At 39.0% G+C, this 23,411-nt stretch overlaps 1 protein-coding gene across 11 annotated transcripts in view; it reads left to right on the top strand.

Moving 5' to 3' along the window:
• nrxn1a (neurexin 1a) overlaps window positions 1-23,411 on the top strand; it is a 149,597-nt gene that overhangs the window by 45,903 nt on the left and 80,283 nt on the right. For 9 of the 11 annotated variants that reach the window (XM_053238983.1, XM_053238982.1, XM_026915951.3 and 6 more), the window contains 4 exons: window positions 15,343-15,644; window positions 16,581-16,604; window positions 17,878-18,039; window positions 22,242-22,686. In XM_053238983.1, the coding sequence (XP_053094958.1) occupies window positions 15,343-15,644; window positions 16,581-16,604; window positions 17,878-18,039; window positions 22,242-22,686 (933 nt within the window). The remainder of the gene's footprint in view (window positions 1-15,342; window positions 15,645-16,580; window positions 16,605-17,877; window positions 18,040-22,241; window positions 22,687-23,411) is intronic. The other 2 variants (XM_034309210.2, XM_026915957.3) reach the window with 1 other exon arrangement.

A 23,411-nucleotide genomic window follows, 5' to 3' on the forward strand; every position in this document is an offset into this window, starting at 1 on the left:
CCACAGCTCAGAAACCATAAGCTGAAGCCAGTTCATTGGACAACCATAGCCCTGACTCTTTAGAAAATTGGGCTTTATGGAAGAGTGATTAGAAAAAAGCCATTACTGAAAAAGCCATATGAAATCATGCTTGGATTTTGCCAAAAGACATGTTGTACATGTAGTATTGGCACAAAGCACTATATTTGGCAGACACCCAAGATCCAATACTTATGCAAGTAACAAATGTCTGCTTTTTGTCCAGTGTCATAAAAAGATTGCACCTTCAAATGTTAGACATTGTGTAAATGAAACAGTAAAATTCTAGTTAAGTCATTTTCAGTTCCAAGTTGTAAAAGTGCATGGGGGTGAATACTTATGCAAGGCACTCTGTAGTAACCAGTATTATTCTCTGCATTGTTTAAACTGCAAATCTGAGTTTATACTCCTGGGGATAGTATTTAAATGTAGTACACCCCAACCCGTTTGTTGTTTGAACCCACAATCCCCTGCAAATACAGCAGCTCTGCTAGTGAGTAGCTCTCAGATTTGACAGATGACTCTGGAATACATTGACAGATCTAATGACAGATACTTTGCTTGGTCATTTTTGGAGGACATTTAGATGTTTTGTTTTGTCACTTGCTACATCTGGCATTGATGTATGGATATTACAATTCTAAAACTTTTTTTGACAAAAAGACCAAACTAGATATTTTCTCTCTTTCGTTGATGGATGGCCACAACACAAATAACAATAAACAGCTGAAGAGAACAGCACAAAGACATCTTGAGGCTTGGAACAGGAAAGAGTCACTTCTAGTAGGACTTATTATTTGTTGCTGTGTGTCACATCTTAACTGTAATTGATGATGCTGTACACTGAGAGTTGGTCCAGTATCTCTATTTATATTGCTTTTTGTGAGTGATATTTGACTGAAAAGCTGACGTAGTGTCAGGCTCCACAGTTGACATGGCTGTGATTACTGCTGCTGAGGGAATGACATCTGTTGAGATTTCCATGGCGAGTGTTACTCATGGTGGATGTCATTAAAAATGGCCTTTTTCTCTCTGTGTGTGGTAAAGACTAGCCTTAGGGCTTGAATCAAGATAATGGCTTTTCCATTACAAATACACCAATATTTGAGAGAACAATTCTGCCATGAACCGCGAAGGGTGAATTACATTTGCTCTGTTATTTGATACTGTTCAAGCCGTGCTCTGAGAAATAACTTTTATTTCTTTTTCACCTCAACATCAGAAAACCAGTCTCTGTGCAGCGACGAGTAGAATTCGAGCAAGATGAATGTCAGACTTGGACTTCATTCTCTAACTCGCACAGATCACATCTCTACCCAATCACACATGCTGATGTTTTCTGGTACGAGCTTCTTCATAAATGCATGACTCATGCAAGGGTTGGCTTGGGTTTTGTGTGAAAGGTTGTATGGAGCTTCAGCGGAGGGAGAGTGAAGTGTTTTGTTGGCGGAGCGGCCATGCAAGAGAAGATAAGTGACAGCGCTGTAGTCGTGTGTGTAAGGTACTCAGTGGAGCGTGTATTGTTGCAGTCAGCAGTCACCTCTGAAACCTGTGTGCATGTGTGTGTGTATGTAGGTGTGTGTGGTGGGTACTGTAAACAGGGTGCACATAGCAGAGCCATGTCCTGCCATGAGAGTTTCATTCAGATTGAATAAATAAGAGATAAAGGTAAAGAAGAAAGCGCAAAGGAATGACGGCAAGGGAAAGAAAGAGATAGAGAAGCGTCAGGCTTTCTACGTTAACTTCAGCGTCAAGTAAGTAAACAGCTGAGGCATGAAAGGAATGACTTGAAATTTGAAAGACACAGAATTATGTAGATTAATTGCAGAAGAAGGCGGTGGGGCTTATCAGTGAGCGGCAGCACTTTTCCCTCAGCTCATTTTGGTGTGTGTGTTTTAATGGATCATGGGGTTATTCATAAAGCCCTACCTTGGTTGTGTGTGTGTGTGTGTGTGTGTGTGTGTGTGTCTGTTGGGAGACTAGGTGGAGGAGGCTGAGGCAAGCATAAGGCTCTTCTCCATCTGGGGACAGGATTGCTTTCACTGCATCGTCCTTTTTGTCCTTTCGCCTACCCACACACTCCCATTTCCATTCCAATAGACCTTTTTTTTCCTTTGCTCACTTTCTCTCTCTCTTCTTTTTCTCTGGAGTTCTCTTATTAAGGGGTCGTGATGGAGTGTGTCGGCGTTGGAGAAAGGGATTCAGACCTGCCAGTATTGTTGTGCATCTCAGATGGTGTTTTTCTGGTGTGAAAGCAAGCTAAAGAATAAACACGGTGTCGTGGCAAAGTGGTTCTGCTTGAGTACAATACGCAGGAGTGCTTTGATGAGCTGTGCTTGGGTTGTGATTCATGTTTGTATTTTGTGCTCCTCGTCGAAGCTGTCCTCCTCTTCCTGTGTCCTGCTGCTGTGTGCGCTCTAGGCACGCTGTTAAATTCTCCTCTTTGATCCGAGGGGAAGAGACGGGCACAAAACAGACTCATGGGAAATGAGCAGTTGCGTCTCCCTCCCTGCCATCTCAACCCACTCTTGTTTCCTTACATACTGACAATTAACATTTCTGCTTGCCAACATTCTCTGTCTTTTCTCCCTAGTCGATGTTTAGAGCTAGGCATTTACAAACTTGGGGAAGGGACAGTGTGTGTAAATTGACATGTTAATCGCATGTTGGAGTAGTGGACGGTGGTATTTAGGCATAAACGATGCACTTGTTGAATTTAGTCAATTAGGAGGTTTTCAAATGGTGTTTCTATCACAGTAAAGCAAAAACTGATGTATTCATGCTTTCACGCTTTACCACAGTGTGAAACTGTTCCTCATATGGCTCGGGGTTTTTTCTCAGCTTATGATATGGTGCCAAAAATGCTGCACCATGCTTGGCTTCTGTGTTTCAAATCAGCACCCATAATAATCAATACATGCACACTAGGCACAGTCACACAGTAATTCAGGAGCACTCTCATTTTTTTGCTAATGGTTTTTCACTTCCTGAGGTTGATTTTTCCATGTGCAATTGGTCCACATTTAATGTCTAAAAAAAACCCTGCACATCTGTGAGACCACTGCTGAATCACTGCACAGCAAGCACTGATATGAGCACATATTAATTATAACTGTCACTGATTTAAATCCCAAAACCTATGCAGAAGTGGCACCTTTATGCGAACGGCACTGAGTAGCACTAAACTGTGATGGAAAAAGTTAGAAAAAAACATCATGTTATAGTGAATAATAGGAGCATAAGAATAATTTGTCAATGTCCCAGTTTGTGCTGCAGCACCTCTTGACTTTTCACTATAAAATATATTTTGGAAATTTACTCTCTGGTTTGTTTCATTGCAGTTTGCATAACTGTTGATTTAAAAAAAAAATCATTCATGTGTGATTATCTTCAGTTTGTGAGGCTACAAATTTGAAGCCAAAATCACTAAAAATTCAGTAGTCATTTGTATTAAAAATGTATATCATAATATGTACATATTGTTCTTTTCTATATATTGTAATTTGCACTGTATTTGAAAAATATTGTGATTGATAATTTTGGATACATTACCCAAGCCTATTTTGGACTGCATATATTATTTGTGTGGCTTTTTCTCAGTGACACTGCTTGTTGAAGTGTGGCGTTTACCTTCCTGTGTGCCATCTTGGGTTTTAAAATGGCTGCCAGCGTGTAGCTGTAGCAAGTGAGTCAGTCGACGGCCTGAGGAGGTGAGAGGAGGGCAGGATACTGAATCTCATTAGAAGGTAAAGACAGAGAGAGAGAGAGAGAGAGAGAGAGAAAGAGAAAGAGAGAGGGGCGGGAGATAGAGAGGTGCGAGAGAGGTAGGAGAGAGAAAGAGAGATAGTGGTGGGGGGATTGTGGTGGGGAATGTGTTAAGATGCTGACAGGATCTCACCGTGGCTGCTGGGATATTGCAGTGTGAGAGCACATCTTTTCTCTCAGTGGTGCTCTGCATGAGAACAGAAACACATTGATCCTGCCTTTACTGGACTGTTGACTGAAATCAGCAAAAGGAAAGTGATGAATACTGACATACCGTAGCATTCAGCCACTCCATTAACAGCCACTAGACACAGAGCTATCTGTAACACAGAGCGATCAGGGAACTACTGTATGGCAGAGTGAAGATAGTGGATTAATAAACTGTTGGCTAAGTGACGGAAGAGACATGCAGACAAATACAAAAACACACACAAAGGAGATAGCTGTATTATATTCTCATATTTGAAGTACCCCCCAAGATGTAATTTTACATAATAAAATGTAATTAAAATTATACTACGTATGATAAAACATGCCCATTAAGCTACTAAAAGACTTACAAGCATCTGTATACATTTACCCTGATTAAACATATCAAGATCTCTGAATACACATGAATACACATGCAGTTTAGAAACACTTGGTCCTCCTGCCCTCTGTAATATCTAAATATCACTGTTAGCAGTTAGCTAATTAAGATACCCGGCCAGTTAACTACTAAGAACCTGTTGAATTTTCAACATTATAGGCTTAATCAATATTAAGCCTATAACTGTATATTGCGAAAGCAAGCAGCAGTAGCACTACTCCACAGACTCGTATCACATAAACTACTGAATGGAAAAATTGTCACAAGGGGATAACATAAATTGATCCAAAAAATGGATGTTTCTTTAATTGTTATATTAATATACCCACAGTGATTTCCTGCGTAGACAGATTTTGCATTTTAGGTTAATTTTTAGGCTTCCAGCATGCTTTGGGTTCATTCACTCGGCCCATCCTGTGTGTGTGTGTGTGTGTGTGTGTGTGTGTGTGTGTGTGTGTGTGTGTGTGTAAACAATGGGCCTCATTTACCAATCTTTTAGTAAAGTTGTGTATAAATGTTTGCATAAGCCGAACTGAACTAAACATTTCTGGTTGAAGTTTTTCTGGTGAATTAAGTGAGGGGAAAAGAAAAGGGTTTGACATGAAAATGGAGAAAATAAATACTGTACCCAGGTGATCACGGACACCAAGCATCTCAAACAGGGAAACCGCTATTTTTTTATTCAAAGCAAAGTGTCTCAGTGACTCTCGCACACCAGAAATTACTGACTGGTCTTACTGGTATTACTTTATGGATTTATGTTGCCTTGCTTTCTTTATTTTTTTTTCATAATTAATATGTCTTTAATATATTCCATTTATGAAATGACTGGGTTTCACAAACATTTCAGTAAATTTGTGTGTAATTGAAATTCACAAGCGATTTAAGCTTGACAGTGTAATCCCTATATAAAAGTGCAGTAACTTTCAAATGACATTATTTGAGGCTGATCAAATGAGATTTACATTAGTTGGTTTTCTTATTTTCTTATCAGTTTACACACAGTCAGGAGGATGAGTAGGTTACCAATATTTTTCTGCAGTTATGGGATTTTCATGAATACCACATTTCTTGTGTAAGTGCTTGTCTAAAAGATTTATGAATAATTCTTTATTTTATTTTATAATTTTTTATTATTTATAGAGTAATAAAGCTACATGAAGCCCATTGCTTTTGTGTGCTGATCAATTTAGAGATGATCAGACTAACCCTGACTCCTGGCATATTGTACACATGCTTCAGCAGTGTGTTACTGTTGTGAAGGCCAGAGATGTTCAGCTTTTCGTGTCTCTTGTTATTCTGTATCAATACTGAGCCTTATATTCGCATTCACAGCCAGACCATTACATCAAATTACACTCAGAGAGCTCAGCAGAGAGCTCTCACAGAGTGCACAAAGCTCTTCTTTCTCCACCAGACTCAGTCTTTTCCCATCCCTCTCTCTCTCTGCATCTCTCTCTTCCTTCCCTTTCACCATTCCTCTCAGCTTGTCTTGATCTATTTCTCTCACTCACTATGCGCTGTGGGTTCGGGTGTGCAGGCAGGGGAAGAGTTGGCAGTACACTGAACCCTGGGACATATGGCAAGGCCTGGGTGTGAGGAAGGGATGCTGGTATGATGCTTTAGAGAGGTAGCTAACTGTGACAGCCAGGGACATTTTAAATAAGGAACAGCAAAGGTTCTGAAAGAAGAGGAAGTGAAGTGAAATAAATAATGACAGCAAATGACAGCATCCCCTTAACCGGATGTCAAAAAACACGATGAATCAAACCTTCTCACAGACCCTGTAGATATTTATGCAGCACCCCTGCAACACTTAACCATGGCTTCTCTTTTTCTGTTTTCATGAGCAAGTGTGGAAAAAATCAGGCATTTAAATGCTGAGATTCCACGCCTTAAAGTGAGCTCAATAGCAAGAGAGATGCACGTAGTGTATATCAGCATGTATGCCTGTGTGTGTGTGTGTGTGTGTGTGTGCTACCACAGTACTTTGCATGAAAAAGCCTGTAATGAAGGACTGTGGAGGTAGATGGAAAAATCTGAATTGACACTGTGTGCCTCATCACACTGATTCACTACTGCACTACTGTGTTACAGGAAGTGTGTGTTTAGAGCATTTAGCTAATCTTCCCAGGTTATATGAGTGGATATGAATACATTTCATGGATGTTTGTGTTCAACGTGAAACCATGAATCCATAACCACAAACAAAATAGCTTTATAATGACTCCGGAAACCCAAACACATTATTTGTAGATCTCAAGGGTGATCTGATACAATTAAGAAGATACTGTATCATGTTCGAAGACAAGTATCAAAATTGGAATTTAAATGAAGACAGTGGTAAAGAATGAGCCCATTACTTTCTGGCAGGCATTGTTCAAAAGGTCAGCAGTTTGGCTCCGGATTGCTCGTGGTCATGGCCACAGATAGCATGCAGCCACTTCCAGGACTGCTTCCAGTTTTCCCTGCCTCTTTTTACCTAAAAGCGCATCAACACTTAGCATCCAGTTATCACTAACTGTGGAATTTCAGTTCAACTCACAATTGGCTGAGGCTTTCACCTTTACCCTGCCCTGTATTCATTTGAGATTGTTGTGGGTGGATTCTTGGATACCCTTTAATTCAACGCCATGCTGGCAAGATTTGTTTTATTTAGTACTTCTGTATTTCTTTGATAATACTTTCCTTTATTGCTCAGAACTCTTTTTACTTAAATTGATCACAGACTCATGACAGAGACAAGTTCCTCTAATTTGTGCATCCATGAAGAAACCACACAGCTGGAACTGAAACTGACTAAATTGGGATTATATGTCATGAATCTACACACAACAGCCCATAATATTAAAATGAGTGGAACAATCTATATAATCTGGAAAATTATTTACAAATAAAAAGTGGAAAAGATGTGCTTGCATAAGTATTAACCCCCCATTGCTGTTCTGGTGAAGGCAATTGTCATCGAAATTCAGTTCATGAATTAGTTCAACTGCATGCAATAAAAGTGTCATGAAATGTGATAAGTACATCTTTTCCTGAAAGGCCTCAGAGTTTGTAAGAGAATATACCTAAACAAACTGTATCATAAAAACCAAGGACTTGTCAAAACAAGTTCTGGAAAAGTATCAACCAGGGTTTGATTATAAAAAAAAAAATTCAACATTATTTTTGCCTCCAAACAATTCTTTTTTCTTTTGACATGAAAGCCAAGCACATGATATGCTCGCTGTTAAAGTGGTTAAAGTTATGAGGATATGGTTTCTAGGCAAACGGAAATATAGACGTTGAGCATGATTGCAGTTAATGATTTAGCATCCTTTAATGGGTTTTATCCAGAAAATGGCAGAATGACAGTGGAAACATGACAAAACCATCAGGAATTTCAACATTTCCTATCAAGAAAAGACTACCTATGACTAAACTTGCATTATGCTTGTATTTACCTTCTACCACTAACATCCAAGGTCTCTGCCATACAGAGAAACACCAACGTTTTGACACAACTCATGAACTCAGAGCTTTCAGAAAATGTTGACTTCGGAAATAGTGAATGCCGTAAGAGTGGCTCGTTCATATGTATTTCTCTTATCAGGCTCAATGAATTTGAACTCACTCTACTTCAGAGGTGTCCCAATATAAGGAATTAATTCATGTCAGCCGATCAATATGTTTCCTGTGGCCATAGTACAAAGAGTTACAGTATAATTATGTTTACAGTCAGTATCAGCACTTTTCCGTAGCCAAAGCAGTGAGTGTAAATTTGATTAAAATGTTTAATTTTATTAAATCCTTTAGAATTCTTTGATACATCCACCCAACTTCGTGTATTTCCCCGGAATCCAATCCATATCTGTAGTTTTGCTAATAGATTTTTCTGACGTTTTCTCTCCTGCAGCACTTTTTGCCTTCTTAATCTTTCTTCTTTATGGTCCATGTTAAAATGTGGTGAAATGTTAGGCTGCCTGATGCAATGTATTCAAGGGACCTGGAGACGAGTGCTCACAGGCAATTGATATCTCTGCGAGAAAGCTTTTTAAAGGTCTCTCATTGATTTCTCATTGAAGGTCTCACATAAAAGGACAGAACTGTGGTGTGCAGGCCTTTAGATCTCATTTTCGGCTCTTGTCATTATCCTGTATAAATAATTAAACAATTCCTGAGGACATGTATTGTGTGAAATCTACAATACCTGCCATACGTTGTGATATTAATTACAATATGTCCTAATGAGCTGTTCTGTTGTCAGAATTAATGAGCCAGAGGGGGTTTTGTTCCTTTTGCAATCGTCAGTGTTTCAGTTTGGTTCAGAGATTGATTTACGAGGGGGGAGGATAATCAATTGACTGATAAATCAATATCAAACCATCCTACTCATGAAGATTGATGCACTGCAAAGGTACAATGTACTTATACGTAATGCAGTGTTCTAATATAGCACTAACTGAAAATTGCCCTAGCAGCTAGGAATTAATCATTAGCTGGAATTATTACATACAGTATATATCTACTTATAATTCAGTGGATAGTGTGTATTAAGTGCTACTTGAGGGTGTTAGCAGTTGTGTAAGCTTAGTGTCAGCATAACCAGCTCAGCAGTCCGCTCTCGCTTTAATAGCGTTGTTATTGCTGTCAGTGGTCCATAGCCACTGGTATATATTTAGCTCGGGTAATTGCAGTGTTATTATCTGCTGTTGTTGTCATTCCTGTTGTTTTTCTTACTGTCGTTAGACTGCTCCAACACCACAGCAACTCTCATTAACCACTGCACTTTCATCTCCATCTGCAATTGAACAGGAAGAACTGCTGGATCGTGTGTTCCATACACACAGACACCTGATGTTCCACACACCATATTCTAGATGCTTGTACATCCTCCACCATAATAGGATTATATTTATATACAGTACTGTGCAAATTTCATGCAAAGAAATGCTATAAAGCAAAGAAGCCTTCAAAAATAATGAAATTAAACATTTATTCATAAGAAAATCCACTATTAAAAGCAGTAAACTGTAATAAACTAAACAAAGACAATACTAATGTAAGAACCCTTTGCTGTTTAAAAATGCAGCAGTCGTCTCAGGTACACTTTGTGCAGTTTTATAAGGAAATTAGCTGGCAAGTTTTTCTGAGCATCTTGGAGAATCTGCCACAGTTTCGGAGACTCTGATTTCAGGTTTTTTTTTTAAAACCTGACAGACTTCGTTATGATTTTTGTCTGAAAAGAGGTGTATTATGTAATATGTTGCTTTCTTTACTGACATACAAACATTTTCCTGTAATATTTAATTTTTTGTTGGAAAAGTAATGTTTGGAATCTAAAACATTTTTTTATTGACTCAATAATGCAGAAGTCATGAAATAAACATTTAAGACAAAATCCGTGTTTAAAAAAATTAGGGTATGTGGAGGCGAGGTGACTATTTGAGCACAATTAACACACACACACTTTCTCACACACAAACACACACAAATATGCACACACACTTGCTGAGTGAAAATTGTTCAGGGATGTATGCTGGCTGAAGGTGTTGGGGATGGAGGTGTGAAGACCGGAGATATGATGATGATAAATGCTGGAGAAGGGGGGATGTGTTATGGTGGAGAGAGGTGTGAACAAGGACGCATGTAACAACAACTTGCTTATTGCAGTTCTTCTACGTGTCATTCTTTATGCATTGTCAGTGTTCCTAACTATAGCTGTCTGTGGTTACTCGAATAAAAGGATCCCGATTAAGAAATGGGATGAGGGAAAAAGTGCTTGTATTGAGGATTCAGATCTGAGGAAAGACTTTTTTATACAAGAGCACTAATCTTTTTATAAAGGTCAGAACAGGTCTTTTATAAGTCCATACCTCAGGTGATGAAGTGACTAACAGCTGGAGAATCCCTTTTCAACAGATCGTTGTTACAGCATATACACATCCCTCCCAGGACTCTGTCCTAGACAGAGATTTACACAGCGTGAGTCACTGTTTATTTCTCCCTTTATCCTTTTATTCATTCATGCATTTGTTCCTTTGATATGAGATGGCGATTGCACATATAGACAGTGCCATTAAATAGATAGACAATAGGAGGTGATCCAGATTGTACTGGTTCTACTTCTTCAAGGAGGGATGAAATAGGAGGTGCTGCTGAGCTGTTGTTTGAATAGGCTGGTAAATGATTTTGTCCTGTGGTGAAGATGGGGGGTAGTGCAGTCTTCCTCAAGATTTAAATGGCTTCTGTGCTATAGCCTAGACTAGTCATTTATCTCACCTCTCTCAAATTACTCTGCTGTCAGGGTAGTGACCATCAGCCAGTGCCGTAGATAGGGCAATGTCCCCATCAAAAGCATTGCCAAGTAACAACAAATGTTTTTGATTCTGACATTTTGATCACATCAATCCTATCAAAGGATGCACCAAATTGACTTTTGATACGATGTGATATCACACAATACTCGATTCTGATATAATACCAACATTCTGTCAAGTGTTAAATTGGGGAAAAAAGGAAAATTCGATCTGATACTGAATTTTATTGTTACATCCCCAATCTAAACCTCAGTTGTAGGCTTAATATACATTATTTAGAATAGGTTTGATTCCTGATGGAATAAGTAAAGAACAAAACACACCAGGATGTGCTGTTTTAGGAAAATAATCCACACTGGGGTGTTGTGATACCAACCTGAAGTAAATTATTGTCCTATAAGAGCACATCCTGAAGTGTGTTATTCCTCATACACACCACAACGATTTGCCAAAGATTACAATTTGTAATTATTACTGAACAATATGTTGTGCTTTTTAACCATTTATAGTTACATTTAATGTTATGGTTAATGTTATGAAACAAGTTAATTCCTGTTATCATTTATGTTATAGTAGCGTTATCACCTGGCTTTCTTTTATTCTCTATCTTTGTGTTAATATGACAAAAAAGTGCAGTTACAGAGAAACCAGAAAGCGCAAAATCCTCTGTGCTTAAGACTCTCTCTCAAGGTGAAAAACTTACTGACTGTTACGAAGCACTCCACCTTCCATAAATGTTACACAAACATCCCCTGATAGAAAGCGTCACCAAATCAATGAGTATACTTTTTTTGTGAAATAACAACACACTTAGAGTATGTGTGATAAGTCCCTGTGAATTACCTAATACCAAATAAATAATAATGTATTAGGAGAGTGCATTGATATAAACCTATCATTTATGGTACAGCTGGAACTATTGCCAGAGCTGCTGTTATAGACAATTAATCCACACCTTCTGATTCAAGAATTCGCCAGCGCTGTGGTATAATGTAATTTAACACCATAGCTCTGCACTTGGTCAAATAAAAGGTTCAGTAATTCAGAAATGCCAGGGGTGTTGGGAACAGATACAACCATTAACATTGACTAAGGTACATGTGCTAATATAACTGGAGCACCATTATCAGTTGCTATCTCCGCCACCCCCATACTTAATAGCGAGGTATTATTTAAACAGCATTCCGGCTTTAGTTGTCACATCGGGATATTGACCCTTCAGCCATTTATCTCTCCTACCAGGAGATATTGACTCAACTGAGTTGTAAAAAAGCTTTTGTGTCATAAACCCTGTCTGTCAACGGAAGCTGAATGAAAACTTCCTATTCAGAATGTTCTAGCTACAGTCTGCAAGACAAATCATGCTACATACCACTATAGGAGCCTGAAAGAGATTTAAGAATAAGCAAACACCAACCGCCTTAAAACTGATTTATCGTATATGACAATAAACTTAGACTTACTACAGAATGTAATATGCTATTTGGCGATTAAAGGCGGCTAAAACAGTGATACATCATGAGGGGAAAAATGATTAGAGCTGTCAATTTCTTATTTCTTATTTGCATCCTCTTGGTATCTTTAACTTCTGAATCACATGTACTGTAAATTTGTCTGCATAAATTAAAATCCTAAAGTTAATCTTGTATTTCTCTATTAATAATTCATACTGCTTTCATTGTACCCTTTTAAAGAAAAGCTTGTAGTAGGTAAAGGTGTCATTATGCATAATTAATATTCTGAGGAAATGAAATTGACCAATTAAACATCAAGAAATGACATTATACATCAGCTTTCAAATCTAATTCTCAAGTTCAGAGCAATTCTGTTCTGTGGTATAAAGTTTATAACAGAGCAGTGGGTGTATTAATATGAATGTATGTAGAGAAGTATATGGGGAATAAAAATATATTCATTAAGAACTTCCAGCAATATTGATTTGACAGATCCTGTCTGCAGCATAGCCCAGACTTCACTCAATTAATGGTGACATTATTGGCTTGGCTTTTTTTTAAATGCATAATTAACTTTTCTTTAACCCACCCCTACCAGGCACTATTGACAAACAGCTGGCGTATCACATTTTTTAAGGAACATGCCAAGAAGGAGAAGAGCTTACATTCATTTCACGTCATGCAGGCTGTTGGATGTATTCAGAGAAAACAACAAGAACGACAGCTTGTCTCCCTATAGAGACACAGTCCACAACATTGTAACCACTCCTTGTTCCATGTCCTCAGGGCAAAACTGTCGCCTGTAGCGTTAAAACATAAAAGAAAGAGAGAGCAGGAGCAAATGCAGGGAAGAGCCTATTGTAGCATTTCTAGATTTTAATTGAATTTGATTAGCCGGTAATTGCAAAATAAGCGTGTCTTACTTTTTTTTTACTGCTTCTGCAGGTTCATCATTCGGCCACTAGCAAAAATAAAAAAATAAATAAAAAATTATGAATGAAATAGTCATCAGGATGGCAGAATATAGTCCCAGCACAGGGAAAAAGGGGGCACAAAGAATTTAGTGTTATGTAACAAATGGAGTTTGATGTTGTCTTCAGCTGTCACTCACTCTTGGTTATTTGCACTTCACAAAATGTCACATAGAAAATGTAGCTGTTTGATGAAGAGTCTATTTCTAGAGTAATGGCTTCAGTGCCATGAATGTCACATGAGCTGAAGAATTGGATTTCCTTGCGAGTGTGTAGTGTGGTTATGGTTGTGGTGTGTTGCTGAGAGGAATCTGATTTAGCAAGAAGTGGGGAGATGAGAGATAGGAGAGTGAAGAAAATCACATTAGTAAACATCCAGATGGAACAGAGATAAAGCACTCAGGGTGGCTGGGCCACGCTTGGCATCAGGGTGGGACGCCGAAGTTTTACAAATTAAATTAACATACTGATGTTGCTTGCATTCCACCTGCATGTACGGGAGTGTACAACTGTAAAACTGTGTGTGAGCGTGTGTCCATGCATGAATGCTGGCCCGCTGGTGTGACTCTGTGGGCAGCTTCCTGCACTGTGTCATACTCAGGCTGAGTCAGCTCAATGAAAAGGAGATGGAGGAGAGCCAGATTCAGATCCACCCTTCATCCCTGAGCCCTCACTACCTCCAGCACAGCAAAGAGACGCTGCTGATACCCTTCAGCATTTCCCACTTGAGAATATTCTAGATAATCCTGTTGTAAATTAGCCCGTACACTGACCTAATTGTGTTGTAAATTCCAGGATTCATGGTAATTTAGTTCAGTCCTGTTGTGAATTGGCCATTAAAAAGATAGCCTGTCTCATTAAAATTCTTGACATGAAGGAGGAGGCACTGAGCGCACTAAATCTGAGTCATTGTATTATCTGTCTTCTGCTGGTAGAGGAATTATAGATTCAGACTCACATTTATAATAGTTGAATACTGAGTTCAAGGTAAGTGGTCAAAATAACCCCTAAGCTATGTAGTTATTTAAATAATAAAGTGTATGTGTGTGTTGGTGTGTGGAACACTTACAGTAATGGGTCTCAGAGTGTGATATGGTAATGATGGCACAGAGTGTGTAGCTGGTTTATTTATGATCCTTGGCTCTCATTTATGACCAGATGGTTCTGACCTCTGTCTCAGAGGTGAGAGTGTGCATGTTGTTAATAACTGGTTAGCATTCATGAGAGACAAAAGGTAAGTTGTTCTGCATCATATTTACCGTACTCATTAACGGGAAAGATAGTCTTTGGATACACAGTAAAGTGACAGTAAGTCATATCCACGTGGTACTGCTGATGAATAGACAACATGGGTCTAAACAAATACAGGTACATGTTCAGTATGTCTTCATTCCTCCTATATTTACTGGCCATTTTAGCCATTTTATCAGCTAAACTTACCATACAGTAGGTTGCTTTATAGGTCTACAGTTACTGACTGTTTCCCATTTGTTGCTTTGCACAATTTGTCCCCTTCAATCCATCCATCAGTGGAAAAGAGACCACCATATGATTACCACTGACCTCTAAGATATAACATTTGCATAAATGATACTCAAACAATGGAGGGTGTGGCACTGGAATCAGGTACAGCAGTGTTGCTGGGATCTCAATATCAGTATTCCGTTGAAAAAAAAAAAAAAAACCTTAGCCTGCCAACCAAAAATATCCAGCCAAACAGCACTACTGTGCTAATTGTACACCTACAAGGTGGATTCAAGGTAAACTAATGTGCTGAGGATGATCCCCCACTCAAATAATATCTGTTCATTGGTGATAATTTTTCACTGATGGATGAGTAGAGGAGGAATGACAAATTGTGCGTAGTAACAGGTGGGTTAGAGTCTGTACATACCTACAAAGTCATTTATATGCTAAGTTTACCTAATAAACTGGCAAATGGGCTCCCAAATGGCACTACAGAAAGGCATTTGTCCTTCTACCAGGAGTCTGAGTCATGAGTCTGAGTCCAAGAGAGCATAACTGTCCGTGCTCTCTGGGTGGGTAGGCTGGCATTACTCTCTCACCTGTCAATCAGAGTACCACTAGCCAATCGTGAGCATTTGTGAGGTCATGTATGTGTTGCAGGGAAGATAATGCTTTCTGTCAAGTCTGTTCAACTGTCTTGTGAGTCTTAATGAGTCTCTGCATTCAATAAAGTACCACAATCTTCCCCTTCTTCCCCAAACCCCTGTCTTTTTCAGTGAGAGAGGAGTATGTGGCGACCTTCAAGGGCTCGGAGTACTTCTGTTACGACCTCTCTCCAAACCCCATCCAGAGCAGCAGTGATGAGATCACGCTCTCCTTCAAGACCCTGCAGCGCAATGGCTTGATGCTCCACACGGGCAAATCGGCTGACTACGTCAACCTGGCGCTGAAGAACGGTGCTGTCTCGCTGGTCATCAACTTGGGCTCTGGGGCCTTCGAGGCCCTGGTTGAGCCTGTCAATGGGAAATTTAATGACAATGCCTGGCATGATGTGAAGGTTACCAGGAACCTCCGTCAGGTAACCGCGCACAAAAGGCGGTGGTCAAGATTGGATAAAATTCTATTTATCATAAAAGCTCTAAACAGGAAGCTTTCTCTTGCCATAGCTTTGGTAGTAGATGCATTGATAAGTATTTTTGGCATTAAGTTACACTAAAAATAGAAATCATAAATCTGCAAAGGCTGCTTGGCAAGGAGTTGAAATGTTAATATCCATAATGTCCTGGCATAAGAGATTCTAACTCAGATTAATGATGATAATGTGGGAATAAAACCGCAGGCAGAATAATAGACACCATGTATTATTGTATCTAGTAGTAAGTCTATGTGTAGTATGCATCTGTTATGAACTCTATTAAGCTATAGGAAAGTGGATGTGCTTCGAACCTGAGAAAAAAAATCTTACACTTGTGCAGTAGATTTGTATGCTAGAACATGATATAAAAAGAGTGAAAAAAATATCAATACTTTCCTACAAGAGCATCACTCATCACATTATATCAAAATACCAAGACAAGACATAAAGACCTGTCTAGACTTTGGAGTGTCAAGATTTACAAGACATATAATAATGACGTAGTATGGCAGTGAATGTAGAAATCCAGTTGTCAGATAATAGCAATGTTAGGCTTTGAGCTTGAGCTTTGAGTAAAACAGTGTGGGATATATGGTAGACCGGCTGAATTCCTGATGAAACAGCACTGGGAGCACTTTGGTGCAAAACTCTAGTCTGCTTCTCCTCTCCTTCTCTTCCTTTGCTCTTTTCTAAATGTTACTAACCTGCTTTTTGGGGAAAAGAAACTAACCTCTCATCCATGGAATGTGTCATTTACTAACCAATTACCTCTTACTAACGTGCAACGCTGATGTACTAACCTTGGCAACAGACCATCTTTTTTGACTAAGGAATGGTGTTCTGTTTTTTAATTTCCTTTCTCCCCCCTTTTCCACAAAGCACTCAGGCATTGGACACGCTATGGTAAACAAACTACATTGTTCGGTAGATATCATTCTAATTGTTTCTTAGTTTGGGTTTGCCGTGTGTCTATTTTCCTTTCTTTGAACCGTAGACATCAATACTTAACAAAAAAATGGGGGAAACTGCGGTTGGTACTCTTTTACGCTTACTTCCCCCTCCCTGCCCAAGTCCCCTTTTTCTTTATCTTATCATCTATTTGAGTTATCCCATTTGTTTTTGTCCATGTTTTAGAGTTACATTACTCCCTTACTGTTTTGTTCTTTGTTCTTTTGTGTGAAATGTTGCTTACCGGCTGGTCTCGGTTAGCTGGCTCCGTGTGTGTCTCATTGGTCCAGCAGCACCGTGGGCCTTCACTTCGCATGGCGTTGGTATTCGTCACCCCTTTACTCACATCTCTGCATTGCATCAGGCCATTTGAGACTAACAGGGGTGGCTGCTTAGTATTTTTTCCTTTATTGTATCTTGACTTTGCTTTCATATTCTAAGTGAGCAAGTTGCATGCACATACACACACACACACAAACATACATATACACACTCTCCTGTGATTGGTCTCATTAGCTGTGCTCACTGTTTGTGGTCCTCTCTCTCTCTCTCTCTCCCTTGCTCTCCTTTTATTCCTGTCCAATTTAAATCCCAGAAAATAATTGTTCTTTTCTCTTTCGTTGTATGCATGCAGGGAGGGAGAGATCATGAAGCCTGCTTCCCATTCAGTCAGAGCTGTGTGAAATGTGTGCGGCTCTAATTGCCTGTGCTTTCATTCCTAACCCCTGTGGCATGCCGTGTCCTTTGTTTTACATTATATGGAAACATAAAAACATGAAAAGTAGTCGACATGCACTGTACATAAGCAATACTAACTTTTAGCACACACATGCTACTAACACCATTTTTGTGTCTGCTGATTTATCTTTGTTTTTCAGTACTGGCTATACTAACACCGAGTGTGGGCCTCTGTGCCGCTCACTCTCTCAACTAACCTAACTTAACCTAACCTAACCTAACCTGATCTTACCCATACTGTGGGTCTGGCAGACTAGAACTGAACACCAAAATGGAAATATCTAAAGACAAAAAAGTGTAATATCTCTTTCCTGAAACAGACATGAAAATGGGTTTATTCTAAATCAACAGCTAAATATTGAACAAAGTATCAAAAGCGAAAACAAAATAACTAATTATCCAAATCCTTACGAGGGGGACTAAAGCCCTATATCAGCATTCAAGTTATGTGTGAGTATAGCGTGTCCTTTCCCTGTGCTTTGTTGTCTAGGTTACAATATCCGTGGATGGGATTCTCACCACCACTGGATATACACAAGAGGACTACACCATGCTAGGCTCCGATGACTTTTTCTATGTCGGGGGCAGCCCCAGCACTGCCGATCTGCCTGGATCTCCTGTTAGCAACAACTTTATGGGCTGCCTCAAGGAGGTAACCACAACTGCCTTTCACACACAGACACACACACACACACACACACTCGCCCTTTAATCTTAGATATATTATGCAATATTATGAGAATGAAATATTGCAATCAAATATTGTATCAGCCTTACTCACTGCAAGTTGCACTGGCATTGCTCAGTTTTAAAAACACATGCTGCTGATCTGAACCTTTTAGTAATTAACTTTATATTAAATTAAGTTTGCACATGGTTGATTTTGTGTATTTTGTTATATATAATGAATGAGAAATGTCAGAATTGTAGTTGCACCACAGGAAAGATATGTTAAAAGAAAATTCACGTTTTAAAAAGGGATTCTGTCTGCAGACTGATGGGTGTGTCTGTCTTTGAGTGGGACAGAATTATATTAAACTCAAAGACTAGCCCTTTAAAATGTTTCAGAATAGGTGTCCGGCTCTCGGATATCCAGTTAAGTGAACTTATGTTAGCTAACTGGCTAGCATTAGGGGAGACGATAATGAGCATTTATGAATTTGACCTAAGAAAGTGCTACAGAAACCTGCCGGGTTATCTCAAATTACCACAGTGGCTAGCAACAGAAGTTCAGAATAATATCATTTAAACATATTAGGACAAGTGTCGCTTTCCCTACGGAACATGTGGGGGACGATGGGGCATGGTGTCCATAGTAGTTATAGAAATGCTGTGAGAAACAACACAACTCAATGAATGGCAATGATATATTCTAAAACAAAAGTTAAGTTAGCTGATGAGGATTCGTAGTGAAGATAATGAACATTTATGAATTTGATCTAAGAAATCTTTTCAGATAATCTTTCAGGTTTGTAAGCTAGCATTAGTAATGAATATTATAAACATTTATGAATATTACTAAAAGAAATCTTGGAAAATTTCTTTTGTGTCCTAACTAGCTGGCGTAACCAGTGAATTGGACTCATGTCAAGGTTGCTAGCTGGCTAACAATCTGTGGGAATACAAATTGCTATTGCTAATACTAGTGCTTCCATATATGGACTTAAGACATGCCCACATTCCCAGCTCTGCCTCTCAAGCCACACCCACTCAGAGCTGCTCTCATTTCCATATATGGATTTTAAAAAACACACCTTCTGTAGTGTACATTCCTCAGACAGACCCTACTGCTTATCTGTAATAACTTGCAAGAACAGGTAAATGTGCATTTTTTGTAACTGATATATACTGATATATACTGATATACACACACAAACGAAAACCACACACTCTGATATTGTGCTTTTTTATGTAGTGGCTGATATGAGCATTGGTCTGCTTCTTGTTAGTGTTGTCCCATTAGAGGTGTCCCTTTACGCATTATGGTCACATCACTTTTCTCTGCCCTGTAAAACACAAGCCTTATGCATCAACAACTGAGAGAATTATTTATCAGCGTGTGCTGCTTTTTCAGTTCAAGGCCCATAAGCCGCCTCCGACTCACACCCAGCACAGCTGAAATGCATTCACTAATTAATATTGCTGATGAGGTTGCCTCACATCTGAAGACTGCTAATTTGAAAATAGGTCACAGATCGTCAACAGCAGCAGTAATAAACAAAATAAACAAGAGCGTGACAAACAGGATAAATAACCTTTCAGACTAAGAGGAAGCTAAAGGTTTGACTAATAGGGTAAATAAGCTTTCTATTAGTGGAAAAACTCCCTCTGTGGGATGCTCTGTGATCATAGTCTTTTTCACTAAAAAAGAAACATGGATGTGAAAATTGAGCCAGTGGTAGAGAGACTGCACAAAAACGTTTGTATAGTCTTTCTCAAATTCTATGTCGTTCTAGTTCGTAGTGTAGTTGTTACATTTCTCTGAAGGATGGCTTTAATATAGCTGAGATAAATTTTTGCAGAGTTTTGTTTGAAAGGACAAAAAATATATATACTTCTACTGTCTTCTGCCTCTGACCGAAAAAAAAAAAAAACCACCCATGGTCTCGGCCATTTTGGTTGTTTTGGGCCATTCTCAGAAGTTTTCATTAGGAGTCAACTTTCTTTGTGAACTGAATCCAATCAAATCAAATGAATCGAAACGAACTGAATTGAAGTTATCCACAAAGAACAGTTGGTAGCTATACTGACCATCATTGTCATAACAATGGAAAATACATGCATCCATAAATAAAATGAAACATCATGCAGACATGGCAGTAGCAATGCGAATGCAACAATATATTAATATATTGTCACGTTAAATAATAGTGGTAATCAGTTCTAAACAGGTAAATAAAGTTAAAAGGCCAAAAAAGACAGGAAACACACAAGTTAGCTGACTAAAGATTTGGGATGGTCATGAAACAGACTTGTTGATTGGGTCATTGCTAAGATCAGACAAGTAGCTTTTGGTACAACTCAACTGTGTGTCATCGTATTGACACACCTGAACAAATTAGCTGCATGGTTCAGGCTCAGTAAAGATTCTTTGAAGCTAATGCCTTCATCTCAAAAGCAACACACAAGAAATCAATGAGTTTGTTTGTCAGGGCGTGAAGGTGCAACTTGTGATGCAGCAGATGTCTGGACTGGTACCATCAGTAGCGCTCTGTCCTCACATTCACATGTAATCCCTTTCTTGGGCCATGCTGTAATGATGTCATTTCTCCAGATTAGAAGGGCTGCCCAAGGTCTTAAACCTGTAAACATGTTAATCCTTCATACTCCGTCAATAAGCCACAGCAAGAAGATTCTAGACTCATCTTCTTTTCTACTCATTCACACCGGATGAGTGTAATTATGATGGTCAAGAACACAATAATGGCGTTTGTCACAGGTACACATTTGTGAATGTAGTAAAGTTGACTGTGTACACACAGTTGTATCTGTGGTATGTTTGTCTTGTTATTTATTCTATAATTGACTGTATCCATCATTAAAGGGTTTTATCTTGCTCTGGCAATCCTCAAAACATATTCTAGTGTGCTGAGGGTCCAGTTCACGTCACAGAGATACACAGGGAGTCCTGTCCTTATCCCTGACTCAACCCCCTAATTAGGTCCCTTCTACAGACACTTTATTTTAGTGCTTTATTAGATATAGGTTGTAATTTTCTGAGTTTATGAAGCGCACAAAGTGGACAGGTCAGAGGGAAAGAAAAAAAAAACATGCGTGGCTCGTTAATTGCAGGGATGGCTCTAGTGCCTGGCCGAGTGATTGACATTTCTGAAGCATCATCAGTATCCATTTATTGTATCTGCATTCCATTATCTCTTTCTTGGCTCAAATGAAATCAAAATGGAATTAAAAGAGGGAGATATTGAGTGCTTACCAGACTGTTGCTGGGTCAAAAAAATCACAGCATTTCAGCCATGTGGAGAAAAGAAAAAAGAACAGTTGGACAAGAAAAATCTCAGCCGTCTGGAGCCTTTTTTTAAAATGGACATTATGCAAAATTACACTAGCTCAGTGCAGTCTCACACACCACTTTGCGTCATCAATCATTAATACAGATATGATACAAAATGCACTTTCCTGCTCATCTGTGTCTGATTTCAAGCACAATAAAGTATTTCTTACTCATTCAGCTAACAGATGAATGGAGTAACTGTGCAGAAGTGAAAAACACTTACTTAGTGTAACTTCATTACTATACTTCAGTATCAGGTTAGGCAATTTGTACTTGGCAAATGTTTTACTCCTTGCAATTTCATTTATATTTTTCAATTCTCAGATTTTCATCATATGAAAATCATATCATATGAGGTTTTTATCATATAATTTTTAATATTACATATTTCAATACATTTAGGTGAACATGTAGGACACAATACCCATACTTTTAATTCAGTATAATTTTCTGTACATTTTCTACCCCTTTAAACTTCATATGAGCTGTGTAAATGTCATAGGCACTATAATTTCTGCAGTACACAAAACACATTTTCTCAGTTAACCCCTGTAACTCCCACACTTTTATTTGACACACAGATATATCGCTTTCTTAGTTTCACTGTGTGAAGAATTCACAGTAGGTACTGAATGGTTATTAAGATAAATAACTGAATTATAAACTGGAGTTAATAGTGATAATTATCAGCAAATGACAGTTACTTTTATATATTATTACTGTTTCTACAGAACAAGCTGTACTTAAAGTGGATCAGTCTGTTCTTTGGGTTTTACGTTCTCATCATATTTTTCTCAAATTTATCTTGTATCTCTGTTTTGCTCTTTGTTTTGCATGTAAAGGTTGTGTACAAGAACAACGATGTGAGGTTGGAGCTATCTCGTCTGGCCAAACAAGGCGACCCCAAGATGAAGGTTAGTGGAATGGTGGCGTTCAAGTGTGAGAACGTGGCCACGCTGGACCCTGTCACCTTCGAGACCCCCGAGTCCTACATCACCCTCAGCAAGTGGACTGCAAAGAAAGCTGGTTCCATCTCCTTTGATTTTCGCACCACCGAGCCCAACGGACTGCTGCTCTTTAGCCACGGCAAGCCCAAGCAGCAGCAGCAGAAAGACCCCAAGGGCCCCAAAACTATGAAGGTGGACTTCTTTGCTATTGAAATGCTTGATGGCCACCTTTACCTTCTACTAGACATGGGTTCAGGCACAACCAAGACCCGGGCCGTCAACAAGAAGGTCAACGATGGAGAATGGTACCATGTGGACTTCCAGAGAGATGGCAGATCAGGTAAAATAGTTGTATTTATTCTTATTTCTAGTATATGCGGTGATGATTTAGTGAGGTTACGATTATATCATAAAAAATATAGATTTCAGATTGAATTAGAATCAACCTAAGGGCATTTTACAAACGCTCAAATTCCAGTGAGCTTTCAAAATAACTAATAAAAAAAAACCCTACACAACAAATTGTCTCATTTCCATAGATAATTCTATTTATTGTACCGTTAAGTGTATATTTAGTGCGGCAGTAGATGGATTCATGTTGGCATTTAATGTGTTGCCTCAAATATGAATGGGTATGAAAGCCTGAAGATGCTCTGTCAGTTTGGGATTTAAATATGAACGGCCCCATCCTTCCCGTCTTCCTCTTTCTCGCTTCCACTGTTTTCTCTGCACAAGTTGCCATGGAAACCAGAAGTCAGTTTCCCACAGGAGGGAGAGTGTTAGCGATTGGCACTGCCCAGTAAAGACAGTTCATCCCTCATTCTTCCCCTCCTCCTTCACTTCCTTCCATTAGCAACATGCTTGCCTGAAGTCTGGAGAGTGGCCTTTTCTGGTCCTCTGTCCTTCCAGCTGCCAAACTTTGCCTTATTGATCTGAGGCTTCTTTCCTCAGTGAAAAACGCTCATCTTCCTCTTCTCTCCGGAGATAGATATGCAGGTCACCTACATTAATTCTGACTTGCCGAGCGAGCGAGAATTATGTGGAGAAAATTAAATGGCGCATGGA

This window comes from Pangasianodon hypophthalmus, chromosome 12, assembly GCF_027358585.1.
Source record: "Pangasianodon hypophthalmus isolate fPanHyp1 chromosome 12, fPanHyp1.pri, whole genome shotgun sequence".
Taxonomy (NCBI): Eukaryota; Metazoa; Chordata; class Actinopteri; order Siluriformes; family Pangasiidae; genus Pangasianodon; species Pangasianodon hypophthalmus.